Here is a 20,293-nt window from a genome sequence, read left to right as displayed (position 1 = left end):
GACATCAAGACGTGAAGTAGAGAATCCAGCACGAGCTAGGAATAATAGCTCACCCTGAATTCTGATATGCTGAGACTGACTAGATCTAAGGACGAGTCGAAGTCGATGGCACGCTTGCTGCACTTCACAAATAACAAAGAAGAAAATTACAAGTAGGGGTCAGTACAAGGAACACGTACTGAGTAGGTATCATCGGCCAACTCAGATTAGAAAGCAATATATACTGAATAATAATATAAAATCAACCATAATACTCAACAGGTGAAAATCAACAAGTATAAGACCCATTGACAACAACATCAAGCACACCTATGAGGACTCAAGCCTCCACGTCATACTCATTTGGGAATTAGGTTCTTTGAACTTGAGTACATTAACATAATTCAAGATTCATTCTCTTTATCATTATCGTGTTGGAACGTGACACCCGATCCCCTAATACTACCGTGTCGGTACGTGACACCCGATCCCCTAATACTACCATGTCGGTACGTGACACCCGATCCCCTAATACTACCGTGTCGATACGTGACACCCGATCCCCTAATGCTACCGTGTCGGAACGTGACACTCCGATCTATTTATCTCATTATTTTAGTTCATCAAGCCTTCTTTATGTCAAGGCGTCATCATAATAAAGAGGATTTAAGATTGAAGATTCAACAGTCTCATCATTCTGACCACCACAATTACATAATCACAGCATACAAACACACAATCAAGCATGTAGAAGATTTTATAATACCACCCAATACATATCGATCGCTATTTAGAGTTTATCTATCACGTAGAAATAAATCATAACCTACCTCCACCGAAGAATCGTGATCAAGCAAGCTACTTCCCAATGCCTTTGCTTCCCTCTTCGCTCTTCTCTTTCTCGCTCGTTCTCCCTCTCTATTCTTTTTATTTTTCTTCTCCAGATTCTTTTTCTTTTACCCTAATTGTCATATAATCAATTATAAAAGATGATAAAAGTAACCCACTATTTACTCCCTTATTAACTTCTTTACCCCCAAGTAAATAAATTATTAAACTTACCCCACTAATTCCATAATTATAATCATGAATAGTCCAAAACACCCCTTTAAAACTTTTAGCAGAAATCCGACCCAGTCAGGGTTACGCCGCTTGTGACGGTCCGTCGTAGATACGACGGACCGTCCTGCAGGTCCGTCACAAAGTTCAGATAGTTAAATTCAGTAAAGAAATTTGTGACGGTCCGTCGTATCTACGACGGTCCGTGCTGCAGTTCCGTTGTGGAGTTCAGAGAGTCGCTCCTAGTATCCAGATTTTCAGAGTTGAAGTGTTTTTGAACGTAGACTCTCGACGGACCGTCGTGCCTGTGACGGTTCGTCCTGCCTGCCGTCGAGGGTAATGAGGAGAGCAACAGAAGAAATTACACAAGTATGGGACGACGGAGTCCATCACGGTCCGTCGTGACCATGACGGTCCGTCGTGTGATCCGTCAACCCAGTCAGTTTTATCAAAAATAGTTCTACTGCTCGAACCGACTAAACAGGTCGTTACAATTACGTAAATAAATTAATCATTTAAAAGATATTGTCTCCTTGATTATATATAACAATCCAAGTCGTGAAATCTAATGCTTATATTGTAATTGATATCGATGTACAATTAAATAATGTGATATGTTTTATTTAGCATTTAAAGATACCTAAAAAACTATTTAAAAATATTTGAGTCGAAAGTATCTAGTAAAAATATTTTATATTGTATTCTGATGTTCAACTAAATATGACATGATTTAAGTATCTACGTTAATTCAGAAGGACTTAATTAATTTGTCAAAAAGTATTTATCAAAATAAAAAATGTATGGACTTAAAATTTGTAAATTAATATTTATTAGGGTTGATTTGATTTTTTAAAATGTAGTCAAAACAATATGGCACTTTTTATTTTGAAACTAAAACCAAATCAAATGAAGTTAAGAAAAATGTTTTATTTTATGTTTCTATTTTCCCTTATATCATTATCAAACTAAGAAATGTTAAGTTGAAATACAAAAATATTCTTAACTATCATAGGGCAGGAGGTTTGACTAGATTTAAATAATTAAGGTAAAGGGTAAAATAGTATTTTGAAATATTATATAAAGATATAATTGAAAAAAGGAAATTAAGTAACAATGGGAACACACCAAATTGGTTGTTCCATAAAATAGGGATTTTCATTGTTACGTAACAACGAAATTTAACAATACAGTACAATACATTTTAAATAACAATCAAAACAAACACTGTAGTTATAGTAACGATACAATACAATACAATGAATAATAATGATCCAAACATAGTGTAAGAGAAAGTATTTTGAGACTCATAAGGCTATAGTTTATCTCCGTCAAACTAGTAAAGAATCTCCAAATTACCTTGTCCGGAGGCGTGGGCGGGGGCGGAGCCACCTTGGTACAAGGGGGACGGAAAATTAAACTATTTATATATGGTTAAAATAATATTTTATGTATATATAGTAGATGTCAAATCCCCTTCGACTACTCCATGTGTCTATTTCTACGAATTTTGAACTCCCTTATTGAAAATATTCGCTCCGTCACTGGGCAAGGGGTGTTAAGCGACACCCTTTCGCTGGAAGATTACATTATATATAGAGGTCAAATTTTGATTTAAAAAATATATAAAAATACTGACATCTTTTGACAAAAATGAAAGATTTAGTCTAATAATTAAGAATATAAGTAATAATAATTCACAATATGTTACTATTACCAATATAATTAAACTCCATATGTTTTTTTTTTCAAAGTGAGTTTGTAAATTGTAATTCTATTAGCCCACCATTATATTGCTTATTGTGGAAAGCATTAGTTTGTATTTGATTATATTTTTTGTAAAATAATCATTACTTATATTTAAATGTACTTGAATATAATTTTAAAAGTAAAAATAGTTTAAAATAACTTATTAAGTATTTTCATTTGAATTCGAAATTTTAATAAGCAAACACTAATTTCTAAATAAAATAAAATATTATTTTTAAAATAATAACTAATTTTTATAGCCAAATATGTCCTAATTTTACATGTCCACTCAAATATGAAATAACTTAAGAATTAAGATAATTCCATAAATATCACTTTGGGGATGAATTGTTTTTTTTTCTTTTTTGCTCCTATAAATAGGAAATTTCTTCACATCATTTTCTAAAAACAATAAGATGTCAAAAAATTTCTCTTTTTTTTTTCCTTTTAAATGATTCTACTTTCTATTATTTCATTTTATAGCATAAGAAGCCTAGTAGGTCTTGTCAATTTTTCATTTTAAAATTGATATCATTTTGAATGTATATTAGATAAACAAAGATAATATTTAAATACGAAATATCAAATATTGTTTTCGATATCTAGATATCTATAAATTTATGTTTGATTTAAAATAAACAATAAAATTTGAATCTTTAATAATAAATACTTAATTTAAAGTTATTTATCCGATGTTTATATTCTAGAAGTTACTAAGGTAGCAATTAACTTTATGATAATTGACGATAACACTTGCGAAATGGTGTTATGTCATGGACGATGCTAATAATTTGGTTGTATAGTGGCGTGAAGTGTGAATACTTCAGGTGTTGATTGAGGTGGAGAGTATAAAAATAGGTGAACGATGTTGATTAGCATAGTTGTTGATTGGATTCGATGATTTGAGAATAACTGTCTAAGGTTATTATACCGTGCTGACTAATGATTTGAATAATTTGACATTGATGGATGCTTAGTATTTTTTATAGTAACGGTTTGTGATAATTGAATTATCGAATCAAATTAAAAGTTTAATAATTTGACATTTAATATTTGATATATAATGTAGTATTCGAGAGTAAAATTTTAAATTACGATATTTGAATTTGTATTTGGTATTAGATATTAGAATCATCTTATATTTGGTATTTTCCGAATACCAAACTATATAACAAACACAAATAACCCAAATACATGTCTTTTAATTGCATCAATTTAATTTTCTTGATGTCTATTTACTTGTTAATCTTCTATTTTGTCGTGTATCTACATAGAAAAAATAACAGTAATATTAATTTTGTAATACAATCGGCTACAAATTCAATACGATATTATCAAATACCATATCAAACCAAAATTTAATTTACTGATTGTTGAATTGTCAAATCAAAATTTAAAAATTTTATATTTAATATCTACTTTTGACTACTTATTACCAAATTATGAAATCTAAAATTTACAACTTTCGAACTAAATACCAAACATTTTACTCCTAACTACGATTAAAGATTATGAATGAAAAAAATTTGCACAATAACCTAACTCGACATATAATTACAAAAATAACCTTAATTTAAATGGATTCATACTCATTGATTTTTTTTAAAACTAAAATTAAGAAACTTTGTACTATAAAAGTGGTCAGACTTATATTACTTTTTAAAAAAGAAACAACTTTATCATGTTATATATATATATATATATTCTATATTCACCTCTCCATTATTGGACTCAACTTGTTCAATTAATTAAATTCACTTTGAACGAAAGATAAAAAAAAAATTCTAGAAATATTCTATTCTATATGATCCAAACTCAAAGTAAATAATTAAAAATTAAGTGATCCCAACTATTTTAACACAAATTGTACGATTAATTTGAGATATAGTATAACATTATATTATTTCATCAGTCTAAAAAAATTTAATAGTGAGATTAAAAATTCATATAAGAGAATTCAAAGAATATATATAGTCTTTTAAGCAAAGAACTTCAACATATTTTATATCTATATTATATATATAAAACTTTTAACGATTTTCTTGCTATTGATGGGTTTTTTTTGTTTTCATCGTAGCTTGTTTACTCTTGTATTTTAAAATATGATTTTTTTTAAAAAAAAAAATTGAGTCGAGAGTTTATCGAAAAACAACTTTTCTACTTCACACAAATTAAGGATAAAACCTCTCTAAACCCTAAACCTTAAACTTTTTAATGAACCCTAAATTTAAAAATTACATTAAATAAGTTATTATTGTTATAATTAATACTCTCTTCGTCACTTTTATCGTACACTTGTCACTTATTCCTAAAATAAAATTTAAATTACTTATCACTTTTTGACATATAAAAAAAAATTTAATATTTTTGATATTTTACCCTCATTAGTAAATACTTATTTCCAAAACGTCATTTAATACGGAGTAGTTTAGTAAAACACATGTATAAAGAATCAATATATGTAGGGTCAAATTGTGACAAGTAAAATTAAACGGAGAGAATATTTTAACAACTTTACACTCCTTTGCCTTTACCCTAGCAACCTGACGTTTTATCTGAACACTATAGAATTACTTTTAAATTGTTTTAATTTACTAACAACTTAAAATAAGCTAATCCAAACCGACTCTAACTTAGTTTCCTCGTGAACATGTTAGTTCTATTATTATATATAATTGTAAAATTACTATTTATTCCTCAAACAACAACAAAAGTGAAAAATAGGAAAAAGTCACAAAAAATATTTTTTTTTTAAAAAAAAAAATTGCCAACAATTATTGGATCAACCTGCTTATTGGGACTCCCACTTTGTGTTGCTGCAATTCAAGATTTACCCACAATACAATAAAATATAAAAAGTATCTTCTAATTATTTTATTTTATTTGCACACTTCCCATTGCTTATCTTATTCTTTTATCTTATTGGTGGAGAGCCAGCTAGCAACAGTAGAACCAAAAAGGCCTTCAAACCCCACAAGGAAAAAAAAAAAAGTGGTATAGTATGTCGTTGATCGGAAATAAGTTATTTTGAGATAATTATTTTTTTAAATTAATTATTTTGAGATAATTATTTTTTTAAATAAATTATGTGTATATTATTTTATTACTATGGAAAAATGGTGGAGTTTAATAATTCAAGAATTATTTGATATCTTTAATTAAACGTGAGATAAGATAATTTTACATTTTATGCTGAAAATTATTTTATTTTGTATATATCTTAGATCATACATTCTTTGGTATTATATATTTATATTAGCTTGATTAATTTAAATTTGTGTTGTATAAAGTTTATTAGTTCAAGAATTATATAATACCTACAACCAAAAGTGAGATAAAATAAATTCTACGTTTTATCTTAAAATTATTTTACTATGTATACCTCATACCACACGTCTATTTTGTATTGCTTTGATTAATTTAAATTTGTGTTGTATTAAATTTATTGATTCAAGATTATCTAATACCTTCAACCAAACGTGAGATAACTAATTATTTTACTTTGTATAATTCACACTGTACGTCTCTTTGGTATCATATATTTGTATTGGCTTGATTAATTTAAATTGGTGTTGTATAAAGTTTATTGAATCAAGAATTATCTAATACCTCCGACCAAATATGAGATAAAATGATCCTATATTTTATTCTGAAATTAGTTTACTTTGTATATATATATTTCACATCGTACGTTTCTTTGATAAGATATATTTATATTGGAATGATTAATTTAATTTATATTGTATAAAATTTTATTAGGGAGTGAAACGTTTATTAAAACTTTTTATTTTATTGCAATATTAATATAAAATATTTACATAGTGGAATTCAATTTGCTTGGTACTAAGATATAATTATCATCAACACATAACACCAATTCGAGAGGCAGATGAATGCTCCTGCTACAAAACTGATTGCTAAGTGGGAGTGACCTTTGCATAACACAATTAAATGTAATATCGATGCCTCTTACGATATCAATATCGATTTGACGGGGATAGACATAGTGCTACATGATCATTTGAGTCAATTTTACGCGGAAAAAAAACTTTTTTTCTTGGTCGTGTGTCTAGCCCGTTGTTAAGTGAGATCATAGGGGTGCGTGAGACTTTTAGTTGACTAAAGGAACGGTTCAGTAGAATACGTTTACTTTTATTCTTTAATTTTTGATTGTAAAACTCTTATCAAAGAGTTATCTTTTCACTCTTTGTCAGTTGTTAATAAATCAACGGATCAAGTTGCTCCGTTGTCTTGCTAGAGTATCTGTTTCTATGCCCGGTTCGATTGAGTGGGATACTAACCCTCCATCTCTCATTACTAATGTACTCATTTTCGATATGAATAATACTTGATGAAAGAACCACATACATACATATATATATATATATAAGGTTATTTTTGTCCTTTACCATATAAATAGGGTTATTTTTGTCCTTTACTATCTTTCTTTATGTATTACTTATTTTGATGTTCTTATTTCATATTTAAATTAGGGCAGATATTTTTTTCAAGACAACCAAATAAATAATCACACATTATTTTATAAAATATAACCAATAAAGAGTTTGTGAAAACAACAAAATCAAATATACAAATATTAATGCACATTATTAAACTATTTGACTCTAATTTAACAAACCAAACGGGCCGTTATGATTTATGTGTTTTATTTAACAATTTTTTCATAATTAAACTATTTGACTCTAATTTTAATAACAATAATTTTGAAAATTTGATAATTCATAATCCTCTTATCATTATTGTTGTAAAAAATCATTATATCAAGATAAATATATACATTCTCTTATTTTTTTTCTTATGAATTTCATAATTATAGATGAATTTTTACATTATGACATTTTTTTCCGAGTATATTTATATTATAAAATCTATTAAAATTTACCTTTTAAGTGTTACCATAGTATTTGTTGGTAGAACTTCACTAAATGATATTAGCTAGTACAATTAATTTTTTTATATAATATGATTAAATAATATTAACTAACCTGATTAAGTGAAAAAAATATTACTATTTCCTTAAAATTTATCTATTCATGATAAATCCTCATAATACAATGATGCGAGGTTTAATTATAAAACAAAGTTTTATATAATCTATCCCAATTAGTTTGAGACTCGATATAATATCATTGTATGATATATATGGAGACATCTGAAAGTTGACACTGAGTTTCTCTTAAACATTTCGACTAAGTCTTGTATCTTTTAAACACCTTTAATATGACCCCAAGTATATTAACTTGACTTTTTTTATCGACTTAACAAATTTACGTAATTTTTACATCACATATGCGCGAAAAAATATATATATATATATATCATTTTATTTTTCAGAACAAGAGGGCATTTCTTGTCTTTTCTTACCTGCAACATGTTTGCCTTTATTTATACAATTGTTGTCTCTCACTTTTGTTTTCATATACACTTTAATTCCTTTAATTTTGTGGAGGTTGATTAAGAAAAATAATTATTTATTTCATTGATTTTTCTTCTCATTATTTAAATTTTAGATATTTAGCATTTGTTGGCAAATTAATTAATACTAGCCCTCTATGCCAAGGAAAGGTCGAGATAATATAAAAGTTATTCATCAGATTTTAATTTTTTTTTTTAAAAAAACAACATTCTTTTCACTTTAATCTATAAAATTTTCTATTCAATAACATTTTATCTTATTTTTAATACTAATATAAGAAGATTGTTAATTCACAATTTAAAAAAAAAAAAGTACACACAATATTTTGGTGCCATAACTTTTTTTAGGAAAAAGTTAACAGTTATCATGATATGATATTTGAAACTTTTGATTCGATATTTTGATTTTTAAAATATCATACTATTAATACTATATTAAATTAATTATGTATGATTCGATATTTTAAAGTTGATTTTGATATTTTATGGTATGATTAATTGATGATATTAGTTTTTTCACTTGCGACCTATATATATTCATATAATAGGAAATTATGATTTCAAAATTATTAAAAAATATCTCATTATATCATATTAATACCTTATCCTTTTATATATATACATATTAAAAAAACAAATAATAATTACATAAAAAAGACATTTTAATTTTTAATCAAGACAAATTGATAGAGTAATAAAAGCTTCACGGCCTAAACATCATTTTATACTAGTAGAATGTATATGTATATATATATAAATTATTTACATAACTATAACTATATACTTCAATACAATATTTGACATTTTCTTATTATTATAGAAGGAAAAATTATATAAATTAATACATTTAAATTTTTTTTACTGATTTTAGTGATACTTTTTGTTTATTACCATTTATAGCAATGCTTTGTTAAATCTGTAATATGTATTAAAAGTGAATTATTATGCAATATATATGAATCATAATGGTTTTTTGAAATATATTTTGTTTGTTTGGTAAAAAAAATTTCACATTGTATTGTAAGTGTATTAAAATATGTGATAAATGTATTACTCGTCATTAAAATTTGTATTATATGTGAATAATAAATTGTATTAAACTTGTATTATAAATGAATTAAAAGTGATCAAGTGAAAAAAATATTATTGCTATAAATGGTAATTTTTTTTATTATAGTATATTTATGTAAGTTTCACATTATAGAATATTAAAAATAAAAATATTGTATATATCAAATATTTTATAATCGAAATTACGTGGTCAAAAAAATTGATTTAATATCGATTCATACCATGTCCACTTCTAAGTTCTAATACCATCTCGAGAACAAGCGTAGTTTTTCACTTTATTTCATTTATAATACAAGTTTAATACAATTTATTATTCACATATAATATAATTTTTAATGATGAATAATACATTTATCACATATTTTAATACACTTACAATACAATGTGAAATTTTTGTACTAAACAAACATGATATATTTCAAAAAACCATTATAATTCATATATATTACATACATAATTCACTTTTAATACATATTACAAATTTAACAAAGCATTGCCATAAATGGTAATAAACAAAAAGTATCGCTAAAATCAGTAATTATTTTTTAAAATGTATTAATTTATATAATTTTTCCTTATTGTAAAAACTACTAATCTTTTTTTTTTTTTTCAGATTGGTTTTAAATTAGTTTTTTATTTTATTTTATTTTTTCTTTTCACATTAGGCCTAAAGTATGTCGACATTTTTTTTCCTGTCTTGATAATAGATAAAATGTCTAATCCTAGGTCTCAACTTTATAATATACGTAAAATCATTGGTCCAAAATCTTCAATTTCTTTTTAAATTTATTATTATTATTATTATTATTATTATTAGCATAAAAGAAAAAGCTAAGACTAGATAAAGAAAAAAACTTCAACAAGATTTCTCCTTTTTTTTTTTTCTCTTTTTTTCTGTCATTTCTCTCACTCTGTACATCCACTAATACATACATGAAGTACTATTTCTTGATTCTATGATGTTGGGTTTTTATTCTTTCACCAAATATCTGAGTTTGATTTCATGGGTAATTTTGTGAAGCAATGTAATTTAATAAGCTAATTCCCAAGTGGGGTTTTAGTATTGAAGGGGATTCTCACCTAGGTGAAGGAATCTTGGTGAAATGTATTGTCTTGGTACTGTATAATTTTGTGTTTTGTTGCAAACCCCTTTTACTATACTGGGAAAAAATCAATGAATTCCAGATAAAGTTTGAGTCTTTTTGATGTTTTGGTTTTTGTTTTTGTTTTTTTTTGTTTTTCTAATTGTTGTGTAGCTCTGGGTGGATTCAGGAGTTAAGTGAATTGTTTTGGTATTGTATAATTTTGTTTAGTGCAACCCTTTTTACTCTCCTGGAACAGTGATGGACCCCAGATAGATTTTGGGTTTTTTCTTGTTTGGGTTTCTGAAGCTCTGATTGTAGTGCTGTTTAGCTTCTTTTTTTTTCTCTTCTGTTGTTGTGTAGCTCTTGGTGGATTGTGAGGAGTTTAGTTGAATTGTCTTGGTGCTGTATAGTTTTGTGTATTGCAACCCCTTTTAATCTCCTGGAATAGTGATGAACCCCAAATAAATTTTGGGTTTTTGAAGCTGCTGGTTTTTCCTTTTGTTAAGTAGCTCTGGGTGGATTCAGGAGTTAAGTGAGTTTTCTTGGAAGTACTTGAATAAAGTTAAATGCTTTAGTGAAGTAATGGCTGCAGATTCTAATACAGGGTTTCATCAGCAAGCTTTATCATTTCAATCAGGGGCAATTGGGAGCTCGTCATCTCAGATAATGTTGATGAGTGATTACTACAGTCATCTTGGAGTGAATTTCGATGTAAATAATAGTGGAGTAGGAGGAGGGATGTTGTATTCAGGGAATCCAACAATGATGACAACCAATAGCTCTAGTAGCAGTAGTCCAAGAACTAGTCAGTATGGAAGTTGTTCAGATTCTTTTCTTATAGATACAGTGCCAGGGCTCAAGCATGATACGGGCCTCGCTGTTGAATGGACGGTCGAGGAGTTGTACAAACTGGAGGAAGGACTTATCAAGTAGGTAGATTTATTTTGGATTTCTGAGTGAATGTAGATGCTGAGATTTTTTTTTTGTCTATCCATTTTTTTGTGACAAAAGCATATATCATTATGTATGTATTTGACCTTCAATTTTTTTTGATAATAGGTATGCCAATGAACCACGGATAATGAAATACATTAAAATTGCAGCATCACTCCGCGATAAAAATGTCCGTGATGTTGCACTGAGATGTAGGTGGATCACGGTGAGCTATCTAGGCTGTTTAATATCTCTAATCACTTGACTGTACCTATCTCTATCCTTCATCTCATTTTCAGAAGCTATTTCTGATGACTCCTTTCATTAGTCTGAAGCATTTCTTGTCATAGCTGATGCTTGGTGAGAAGGCTTGCTTACATCTTTATTTATTGTTTGTCAGAGAAAGCGAAGGAAACCTGAAGACTATAGTTTGGGGAAGAAAGTGAAAGATAGGAAGGTTTGCCATCATGTACTTTACTTCCTTTTATCCTTTACTTACGTTCCCTTTATCTTGTATGGTATTACAAATTACTTTCATATGCTAATCTGATTCCTCAAAGTCTAGACTGATCAGACACAGTGAGTGATTTATTTGTCCAATTTCTGAATCTGGGAGTTTCTAGAAACTGTTAACTGTAACTTTGATGTTTGAAACTTCTTTACTCATGGTAGGTTAAAGAAATGTGCATGCTTTCAAATGTGATTTTACTATTCTTGACCAAGTACTAGCCTATCTACCTAAATTTGACATCTTTGGTGGCTAAGCAATGAGAAGGTTTGATAGTATAAGGAGGGAACTTTTATGCGAAAAAGATAGAGGATAAGGCTTTCCGTGTAGCGAAATGGTACAAAGTAACTAAGATAAAGGAGGGGAATTATGGATAAGAGTTTGATATTCCGAAGCAACATCAATTGTATTACTGGTTGTGAAAATATTGCCAGGTTCCAATGATCTTTAGGAACAGGTGATCCCAGTTAAATATGTAAAGCTGATCCTTGGTGCAGTAACCAGTAATAATCACATGGAGTTGTATTATGGAAGAATGTGAGGACGCCGCGGGAGGAAGAGGAATTGTTTCAACTAAAGTTCTGGCATGATATATGGAATTATGGATAGGACATATTCGCCTTAAAGTTGAATTTCCACAACTGTTCAGTTTTACCGGGAAAACTAGTGCTAGCATTGCATGGTACAAAACAGATCATGCTAGGAGATGACTTTCAGATGGAATTGTGAGGATCAGGAAGTTGAGAAGATGGTCCAGCTTCCTGGAAACTGGAAGGCGCAAATGTTCTACCAGAAGGGACGGAGACTGAGGTGGAAAGTACACCAAAAGGATGGTAAGTTCATTGAAGCACAGAGTCTAGGTATAAGTTTATCACTTCATCAAACATCTCCTCAATTAATTTGGATGATTATCTGGAGGAATAAAGCACATCGTAAGGTGGTTGGGTTTTGTTGGATTGTCACATTTGATGCTTGTTTGACAATCGACTCTGTAGAAGATAAGATTTTAATGTGTAGTAGGTGCTAGTGTGATTTATGGTGAAGGTACATGCCATCTGTTGCTACACAGGCTGTTGCTATGGAGTTTGTTTCTCAACGTTGATAGGCTGTTAGTTTAAAAAAAAAGAGTGATATTGGGTGCCTAGGACTAAAGGAGGCTTTCTTAAATCTATACAGGAAAGGAGCTGTGAAAACAAAGTAGGAGCATGTATTTGTTACATGCTAGCTTGCCCTTTTTTGGGTGATTTGGAAGGAGAGAAAAGAGAGTTATAAACATAAATACTAATGCCTGTACTCATTTGGCCTTTTGGTGTAACTTGTTAAAAGCTGATGAATTAAATAGTCTTATAGGTTTAACAGCCCCTTTATAGATTTTTGGCAACTGTAAATTTTCATCGCCTACTTGGTGCTGGCTGTTAATGAATAAATTCTGTCTAAAATGAAATCCACTTGATAGGTGTCTTATCATATGTTAAATATCCTTGTCGAGGTATTTTATCTAACTGTTGAGTCAGTATAGTTACTCACTCACACCCAACTATTAAGTATTTAACTCTCTTTCTTGAAAGGTAACTAAACTTCTTAATAAAGAAGGAAGAGGGTGCAATCTTTATTACCTGAAATCAATGGCTATTGACAACACGTACTTCAATTAATTTTGAACAAGAAATGACCTCCTCGCTTTATTTGTAGAGTGTGATTCAATGTTAGAGAACTTAATCATTTAACCAAAAAGAACTTCTTAAGTATTATAATCATACTACTGTTGCTGGACCAAAGAGAATTCTCTCGATCTTGCTTATGACTATCCAAAAATTTCAATTCTTGAATTGAGGTTTCAAATGGTAAACTTTATCTGATTTTATTTATTTTAGATTTTATTTTTCAAAAAAAAGTTCTTACCTGTCTTGCTGGATCTTTTGGGACTTTGATATTATACCTTCCTGCTGTTACAGTGTAGAAACTATACTGGTGCTGATGGGTGTGGGGGTAGGGGCGAGTGGATTGTCATTTCTTCTCTTTCCTGAGGCATCACCTTTTTGCTATTTACGGGAAGGAGCGATATGATTGTCTGCATATCTAGTAGAATGTGCCAATTAATTTTGCCTCTGCTGCAGGAAAATTTCTGAATGGTCACATTTCAGATCACTAATGAACTAATAAATTCTACTTTTAGGAACTAAATTAGTGGAATTACTTTTACGGAAGTTCATATGTTCTGCCATAGTTTCAGTATGTCATGACTCATGACGTTAATCACTAATCATCTCTGTGTGTATGTCTGTTGGTATGTTTCTATCTACATGCATCTTTCTTTATGCATATTTTATCATAAAGAAAGAAAAACATTACATTTTTCATGCGTCTTCAGGATAAATTAGCAGAAATGTCCTCAATGAGTAGTGTGTCTGCTTCACTGATGAGCTTGGCTCCATATTCTCTCTCCATGAATCATCATGGCCATGGTGATGTTTTGCCATCAGGAGGTTAGTTTTCACCTGTCTATCAATAGGAAGATATTCTTCTCCATTTTCCTTTTGCCAGAAAACATAGTTGTTCTATGATCTCTCAAAATAAATAGCTGTTTCCTGAAGTTGACTTAAATGATGTTACTTCAGTTATCTTATAACGGATAGTTGCTTACCTAATAATACCTGATGCAACTAAAAAATGTTTCTGGTTGAAAGTGTGTGTGTTATTCATTCTAGTATCAGATGAACAGTAATCTGCTATAGTGAAAAAATTTATAAATATCATTTTTTAATCTTCTTCTCTCTCCTGTTATAAAATCTAATGACAATATATTCACCCTTGAATCTTAATAACAATTCGTTATTTATCTTCTTCTTGCACAATTTGCAATGTTTAGTTTAGAAACACTATCCTGTTAAAGTGAAGTAGATAGAAAAAGGTTGTGTTGCATGTTTTTGTTTGAATGGGAAAGGGAAGTTTAAAGTAAGAAGGTTTGGGATGTTACAAGTTGACCATATTTAAACTGTTTGTGTGGGTTGTACAACTTTCTTGCAACCTAATTTAGGGGAACAGGATTTGTATGGATAAATAGAGGCAGGGAGTGTAATCTTTTACCTGTTCCGAATGCAAGTATACAACTGTCAAAATGTTCTAATTGACAGGAATATGCAGAATAATCTAGAGCATTCGATAATTTATGCACATAAGCACCTCAAGAGTTGAGTGGTGCAATGCCTTGAGGTTCTCCCCATGTTACCAATATATGTTGTTTGACCAATTTATGCATGCAAACACTGAATTATGTCATTTAGCATAATCTGGTAAAACTCCTGCTGAAATTACTGATCAGTCTTATTCTTCTGCTAATGCTATTGTGAAGTTCCTATGTGTTTTTGATTTTGTATCTTGAGTGGTTTCATGCAGCTTTGCCTCCAATTGTCTAACTGGTTTTTGTGTTGCTTAGCAGCATTACTTGGAACGAGGCGTCTATTGGAAGAAAATAATCAGGCCCTTAACAGAATTTCAGCTAACCTCTCAACGTTCAAGGTATTAGTCTCAACCTCTTGTTTATCGAATGAAACTTATGAAATAATTGGGAGACTCAGAAAAGCAAGATGCGAACTTCTGGTTGAAGGACTTCAATAGTTTTCTTGAAATGGAAGATGACTTGCTGAAAATTTACCAGGGGTGGTATTTATTAATAGCCATAGTCCAACAGGGAAAAAATATTTGCTCTGTAATACTGACAAGAAAAGAGCTGGACAAGTCTTCCTCTATCTGCGGCATTTTAGTGATTCTGCAGCATCGTTTCTGGTCCCTTAGTGCTAACGAAAGTTTCATTCACGCAACATTATAAGCTTGTCTAAGGTGACTCATGAGTCATGTGTGATCATATTCTGTTTAATGAGAAAAGAGCTGCATGAAGATGGGGAAATCTCGAGAGGGGAAGATTCTTTTCCCTCGAGGCAAGAAATCTTTCGAAATCGTTACACACAATCAAACAGAATTTTCATGGTTTAAATTGATTGGATTGAGGAAAAGCTTGTACAGACAGTAGAATAATCAACCTGTGAAGTTTCAGGTGATTTTGCCAAACCACATGAAGGGCATAGTCAAAAATTTGATTTGAATGGCCAGTTTGGACACATAGAAGAATGAAGATGAATGAGGAAGTTGTGATTAACATTCATACATGTTTCTTCCAAATTAATGATGAAACAAGAGGTCGATATTTGATGGTGGATGGGATATGCATGGGATCTGGAAGAAGCCTTTATCAGTAACTATCAAGGCACTAATGGGCGAATGAAGTTACTCAATACTGGTATGATAAGAGTCAAACTTCTGGTGGAAATCATGCTCTGGATTCCGAAAAAATGGAATTTCACTTGGCCAAGCAGGTATAGAAATCGCGACAAGGTCATGTCATGATGGGTTGGGTAATGTCTGAGGATAATTGTGAGAGAAGAAATATCATCAAATACCATCTTATTTAATGAGAATAGTTGATTAAGCCAATGAATAAAGGAGGGTTTGGTGTCAAAAACCTTTCAAAGCACAATACTGGTTGATGAGTAAGTGGCAGGAAATAGACTACACTTGGTGTAAGTAGGGAGGTAGGTTGGCGGCGGCGGTGCTTGAAAACAGTTCCAACCTCACACAGTTTGAGTTTCTGGATAAAATCATAAGGCAGCTGGAGGTGTTCAAAAATATCTTAGATAAAGCTGCGAATGGAATGTAAAATTTTGGACAGATTGTGGTTAGGTATGTTGCATTGAGGGAGAGTATCTTATAACATATCCGGATTGGGCTCTTTTCTGGAGGTTGTGATTGGATGGAACATCTCCTCCTCATAACTTTATACCATGCCTGTCCACAAGAAATGATATAATGAACTGGAAACACACTGAGGATAGAAGTTTTTCTGTGATCAAGCTTTACAGGAAGGAAGTGGGATCTCTTCAAGAAATCAGATTGGCAAGATGGAGACAGATTTGGACAAGTCAGGCATCAACCTAGGTGAAGTGTTTTGTATGGTTGGTGGCCAAGAGAGCATGCCTCATGCAAGAAGTGTTGAAGAAGAAGGGACAACAAATAGTATCCAGAGGTTTTCTCTGCAATGAGACAGATGAGACCAACAATCAACCTATTCTTGCATTGCAAAGTCACTTCCCAGCTTTGGTCTATGTTTTTGAAACTCACAGACAACAGCTGGACTATGCCAGAACACACTGCTGACCCACTGAGCTGTTGGATTAGGAGAGGAGGAAGTAAGAGCCAGAAGAAATGGCGAAGAATGACCCCAGCGTGCATTTGGTGGACAATATGGAAGGGAGAGAAATGGAAGATGTTATGGGAATAAAACAAATTCCATTCAGAAAGTGAAAGAGAAATCTATTGTCTTCTTTTATTTTTGGTGTAAAGTTAGTCTCTTTCTCTCCTTCTCTTGTTAACAACTTTTTGGAGGTCCCCAGCATGTCCTTAATGCTGAAGAATACAATTACCAGTTTTTTAAAAAAACTAAAGAATCTTCTCCTCAGAGAATGACCACAGCTGGTACAGGAAGTTTTCCAGAGCTGTAAGGTGATATTAGTAAGTCAGCTATGTCAATAAAACATGGATTTGATAGTATAGGCCCAGATATGCATGGAAGAAGAAAAGAGTTGAAAGATTCACTGTTGCATGTTTTTTGCAAGGAGAAGAAGGAAACCAACAATTATCCGTTTCTCCATTGTAAGATTAGGACACATATCTGGTCTCTATTTCTAAGTATGTCTCAATGCCAGAGCACACTGTGACCTTCTCATCTGTTGGATAAGGAGAGGAGGGAGCAAGATTCAGAAAAACATATGGTGGTCAACATGGAGAGAGAAACAACAAATGCTTTCAGGATATCTCTAACACAAACCAGAAAATTAAAGAGAATTGGATCAATACTTTGTATTTTTGGTGTAAAGAAGAGGGTATAGAAGAAGCTGAACAGTTGGTACACTTTTTAGGATCTCTGTGATTAGTGCAACTTCTACTGTTTTTTTTTGGTCCATAATTTTTTGGAGGTTGCCAGCTGTCCTTAATGCTGAAGAATACGACACAACTTTACTATTTTCAAAAGAAAATCGTTCTTTGCTCTTGTGGTCACACCTGGCAAATGTCAGCAGTTCCGCCAAAAATTAAATAGAAGCTACAGCCCTCTTGGAGGTAGTTGGTTGAAGAACAGTGCTGGAAGCAGTCCTTAGTTTGGATAACCACAAAAGAAAGAAGAGGAGTTGTGTCATAGATATTTCATGTGTGGATTGGATGTGAATCAGTCAACCATCTCTTTATATTGGTAGGTGTTGATCTTTTTTCATGTTCAAGGTGGATTGGTCATGCCAAAGCCAGTGATGGATTTGCGATGTGTTGCAAGAAAATGTTGTGGAAACTAAAACATTTTGGCCCAGGGAAGAAAGGAATAGGAAATCTAGAGATGCTTTGGAGGACATGCTCTTGCTTTAAATGCCTAAAATATGTAGGACAGACAGCAACAACAACAACTACATATGCAGTGTAATTCCACAGGTGTGGGGTCTAGGAAGGATGGGGTGTACACAACTATACCCCTACCTTGTGTGAAGGTAGAGAGACTGTCTCTAATAGACCCTCGGCCCAAGTTAAGTATATCAAACAATGTTATCTAAATGACATGGAAAACTATATGGATTTTCTGAAAACTCTGGGAATATAAACTTCGTTAAGTTTTGCACCCGACTTAGTACCTCAAATGGCTTTTACTACCTTACATTATAAAGCAAAGCACCTCAAACGGGTGCTACTTATAAACAATAAAAACACTAACAAGAAAAGAAAGAAGGCTCATTAATATCGGATTACAGGAATACAACAAAAGATGGGGCCAATTTAATAGTAAATACTACTCTTCTAAAATGAAATTAAGATAATTCTGAATTGCTCTTGTAACCATATCCACCTTTTGTCTGTATCCACATTAACTTTGAATGAGTCTGATCCTTAAATAGCAATGGTAATTACCACGACTTGAGAGTGCGTATAGCATATAGGTCATAAAAAAGATCGGTGACATTGTCATCTGTCGGCCTTTGTGTTTTAGCTTTGGTAGTCCTATTAGTTATTACAAAGGGAATGGTGATACTTGTTATTTACTATAAAGTAATAGAACTAAGTAGGATTATTAATGTGGGTATTGAATGAGGTGTATAAAATCCTTGGATAAGTAAAAAAAAAGAAGATGGAATCATTTAATTACATCTTCATGGATTATTGTCTGTTTTTTTTTGTTTCTGTTTATGTAGCATCTTTAGGAGGGCGACTGACAGATGTTCCTCATTTACAATTTTCTATTTTGCATATTTTCTGATATCTGATGTCACTATGTAAATGAGCAGTTGCAGGACAATGTTGATCTCTTTTTCCAGACGAAGAACAATTTAACTGCGATTTTAAATAAGTAATTCTACTGCCCTTTTTATTTGCCACCTCCATGCTGACTTTTGGTTGTCCTGCTGCCATTCATATAATACTACTGTTATTATGTCATTTCAGTATGAAAAATATGCCAGGGATTATGAGCCAAATGCCACCACTACCAGTCTTCTTAAATGAGGAGCTCGCTAGTAGTCTCTCGCCTAGTTCAGCTCAGGTGATCTTGCTTTTCACATCCTTTTTTAGACACAATATTGAGTCATAATGCCACACACAGTAGAGTTGATCCAGCGTCTTATTGAATCGGTTCTTCAAGTTCCACCATATCACTAGAACTTCTGTGAGATCGTCTTGAATATGCTCCATGTTCATCTATCTCTTGCAATTATGCCATGATGCTGATCTCTCTGTTTCCCCAGCCGATGATGTTTGGCTGCAGAAGCGGAATCCAGTTGAAACAGGAGCCAGCTTGTTGATAGAGAATGCTCAGTGCTCAGTTTGGATTTTTGGCTAGTGTAAGTGCACAATTTTTAGTGTAAATGCATAAAACAACTCGATGAGACAAATGTTTTTGAACCATTTTCAGAAGCTGAATATCTGAGCAAGAATTACCAGGAAATAACAGCCTTTTTCGTCGTCTCATATCAGGCGAAATCTGTATCAGATAATGCACTTAGAAGTTTAAGGTCATGTTTCACCTTTCTGTGTGCAAAATTCGAGAAATGCAGCTTCTTGCACTATTTTCTCCTTATTTGCTGTAAAAAAACAAGGAATCGTTCATCGTTGAGTATTGGATTGAAATGAACTCAAATAGAGCGGAATGGATGTAAATGATTTATATAGTCAACGTAGATATTATCTCTACTGAACTCGCTGTGTATAGAGTTTGATTCCTAACACAAGGGGAAGAAATGATACAAGTAGTTTTAGGAAAAATGTTGAAAGGAGATTTTCACTAAACAGTTCATATACACACACACGCAAGGAAGAACATTTTGACCATATACACATGGTGATTTACCAACAAACTGTGCCTGCTCACATCCTGTGTAAATCGAATACG

The 20,293-nt window shown here is 31.4% G+C and overlaps 1 protein-coding gene across 8 annotated transcripts; it reads left to right on the top strand.

Moving 5' to 3' along the window:
- The first annotated feature begins 10,039 nt into the window (after positions 1-10,039).
- LOC101250883 (uncharacterized) lies at positions 10,040-20,041 on the top strand. 8 transcript variants are annotated; one of them, XM_010321057.4, is made up of 9 exons: positions 10,063-11,305; positions 11,436-11,535; positions 11,710-11,778; positions 14,189-14,303; positions 15,257-15,336; positions 19,194-19,255; positions 19,351-19,447; positions 19,650-19,745; positions 19,817-20,041. In XM_010321057.4, exons 1-8 carry the CDS (start codon positions 10,959-10,961, stop codon positions 19,704-19,706), a joined length of 927 nt encoding a protein of 308 aa, XP_010319359.1. In that variant the 5' UTR covers positions 10,063-10,958; the 3' UTR covers positions 19,707-19,745; positions 19,817-20,041. The 8 variants fall into 8 exon arrangements, with proteins under 8 accessions (XP_004236884.1, XP_010319359.1, XP_010319358.1 ...); XM_069296944.1 differs by having other exon boundaries at positions 10,069-11,305; positions 11,710-11,766; XM_069296943.1 differs by having other exon boundaries at positions 10,119-11,305; positions 11,710-11,766; positions 15,254-15,336.
- The last annotated feature ends 252 nt before the right edge of the window (positions 20,042-20,293 follow it).

The sequence above is a fragment of the Solanum lycopersicum genome, chromosome 4, assembly GCF_036512215.1.
Source record: "Solanum lycopersicum chromosome 4, SLM_r2.1".
NCBI classification, from domain to species: domain Eukaryota; kingdom Viridiplantae; phylum Streptophyta; class Magnoliopsida; order Solanales; family Solanaceae; genus Solanum; species Solanum lycopersicum.
Note: the sequence above shows the minus strand (reverse complement) of the source record. Positions and strands in the feature narration are given on the sequence as shown.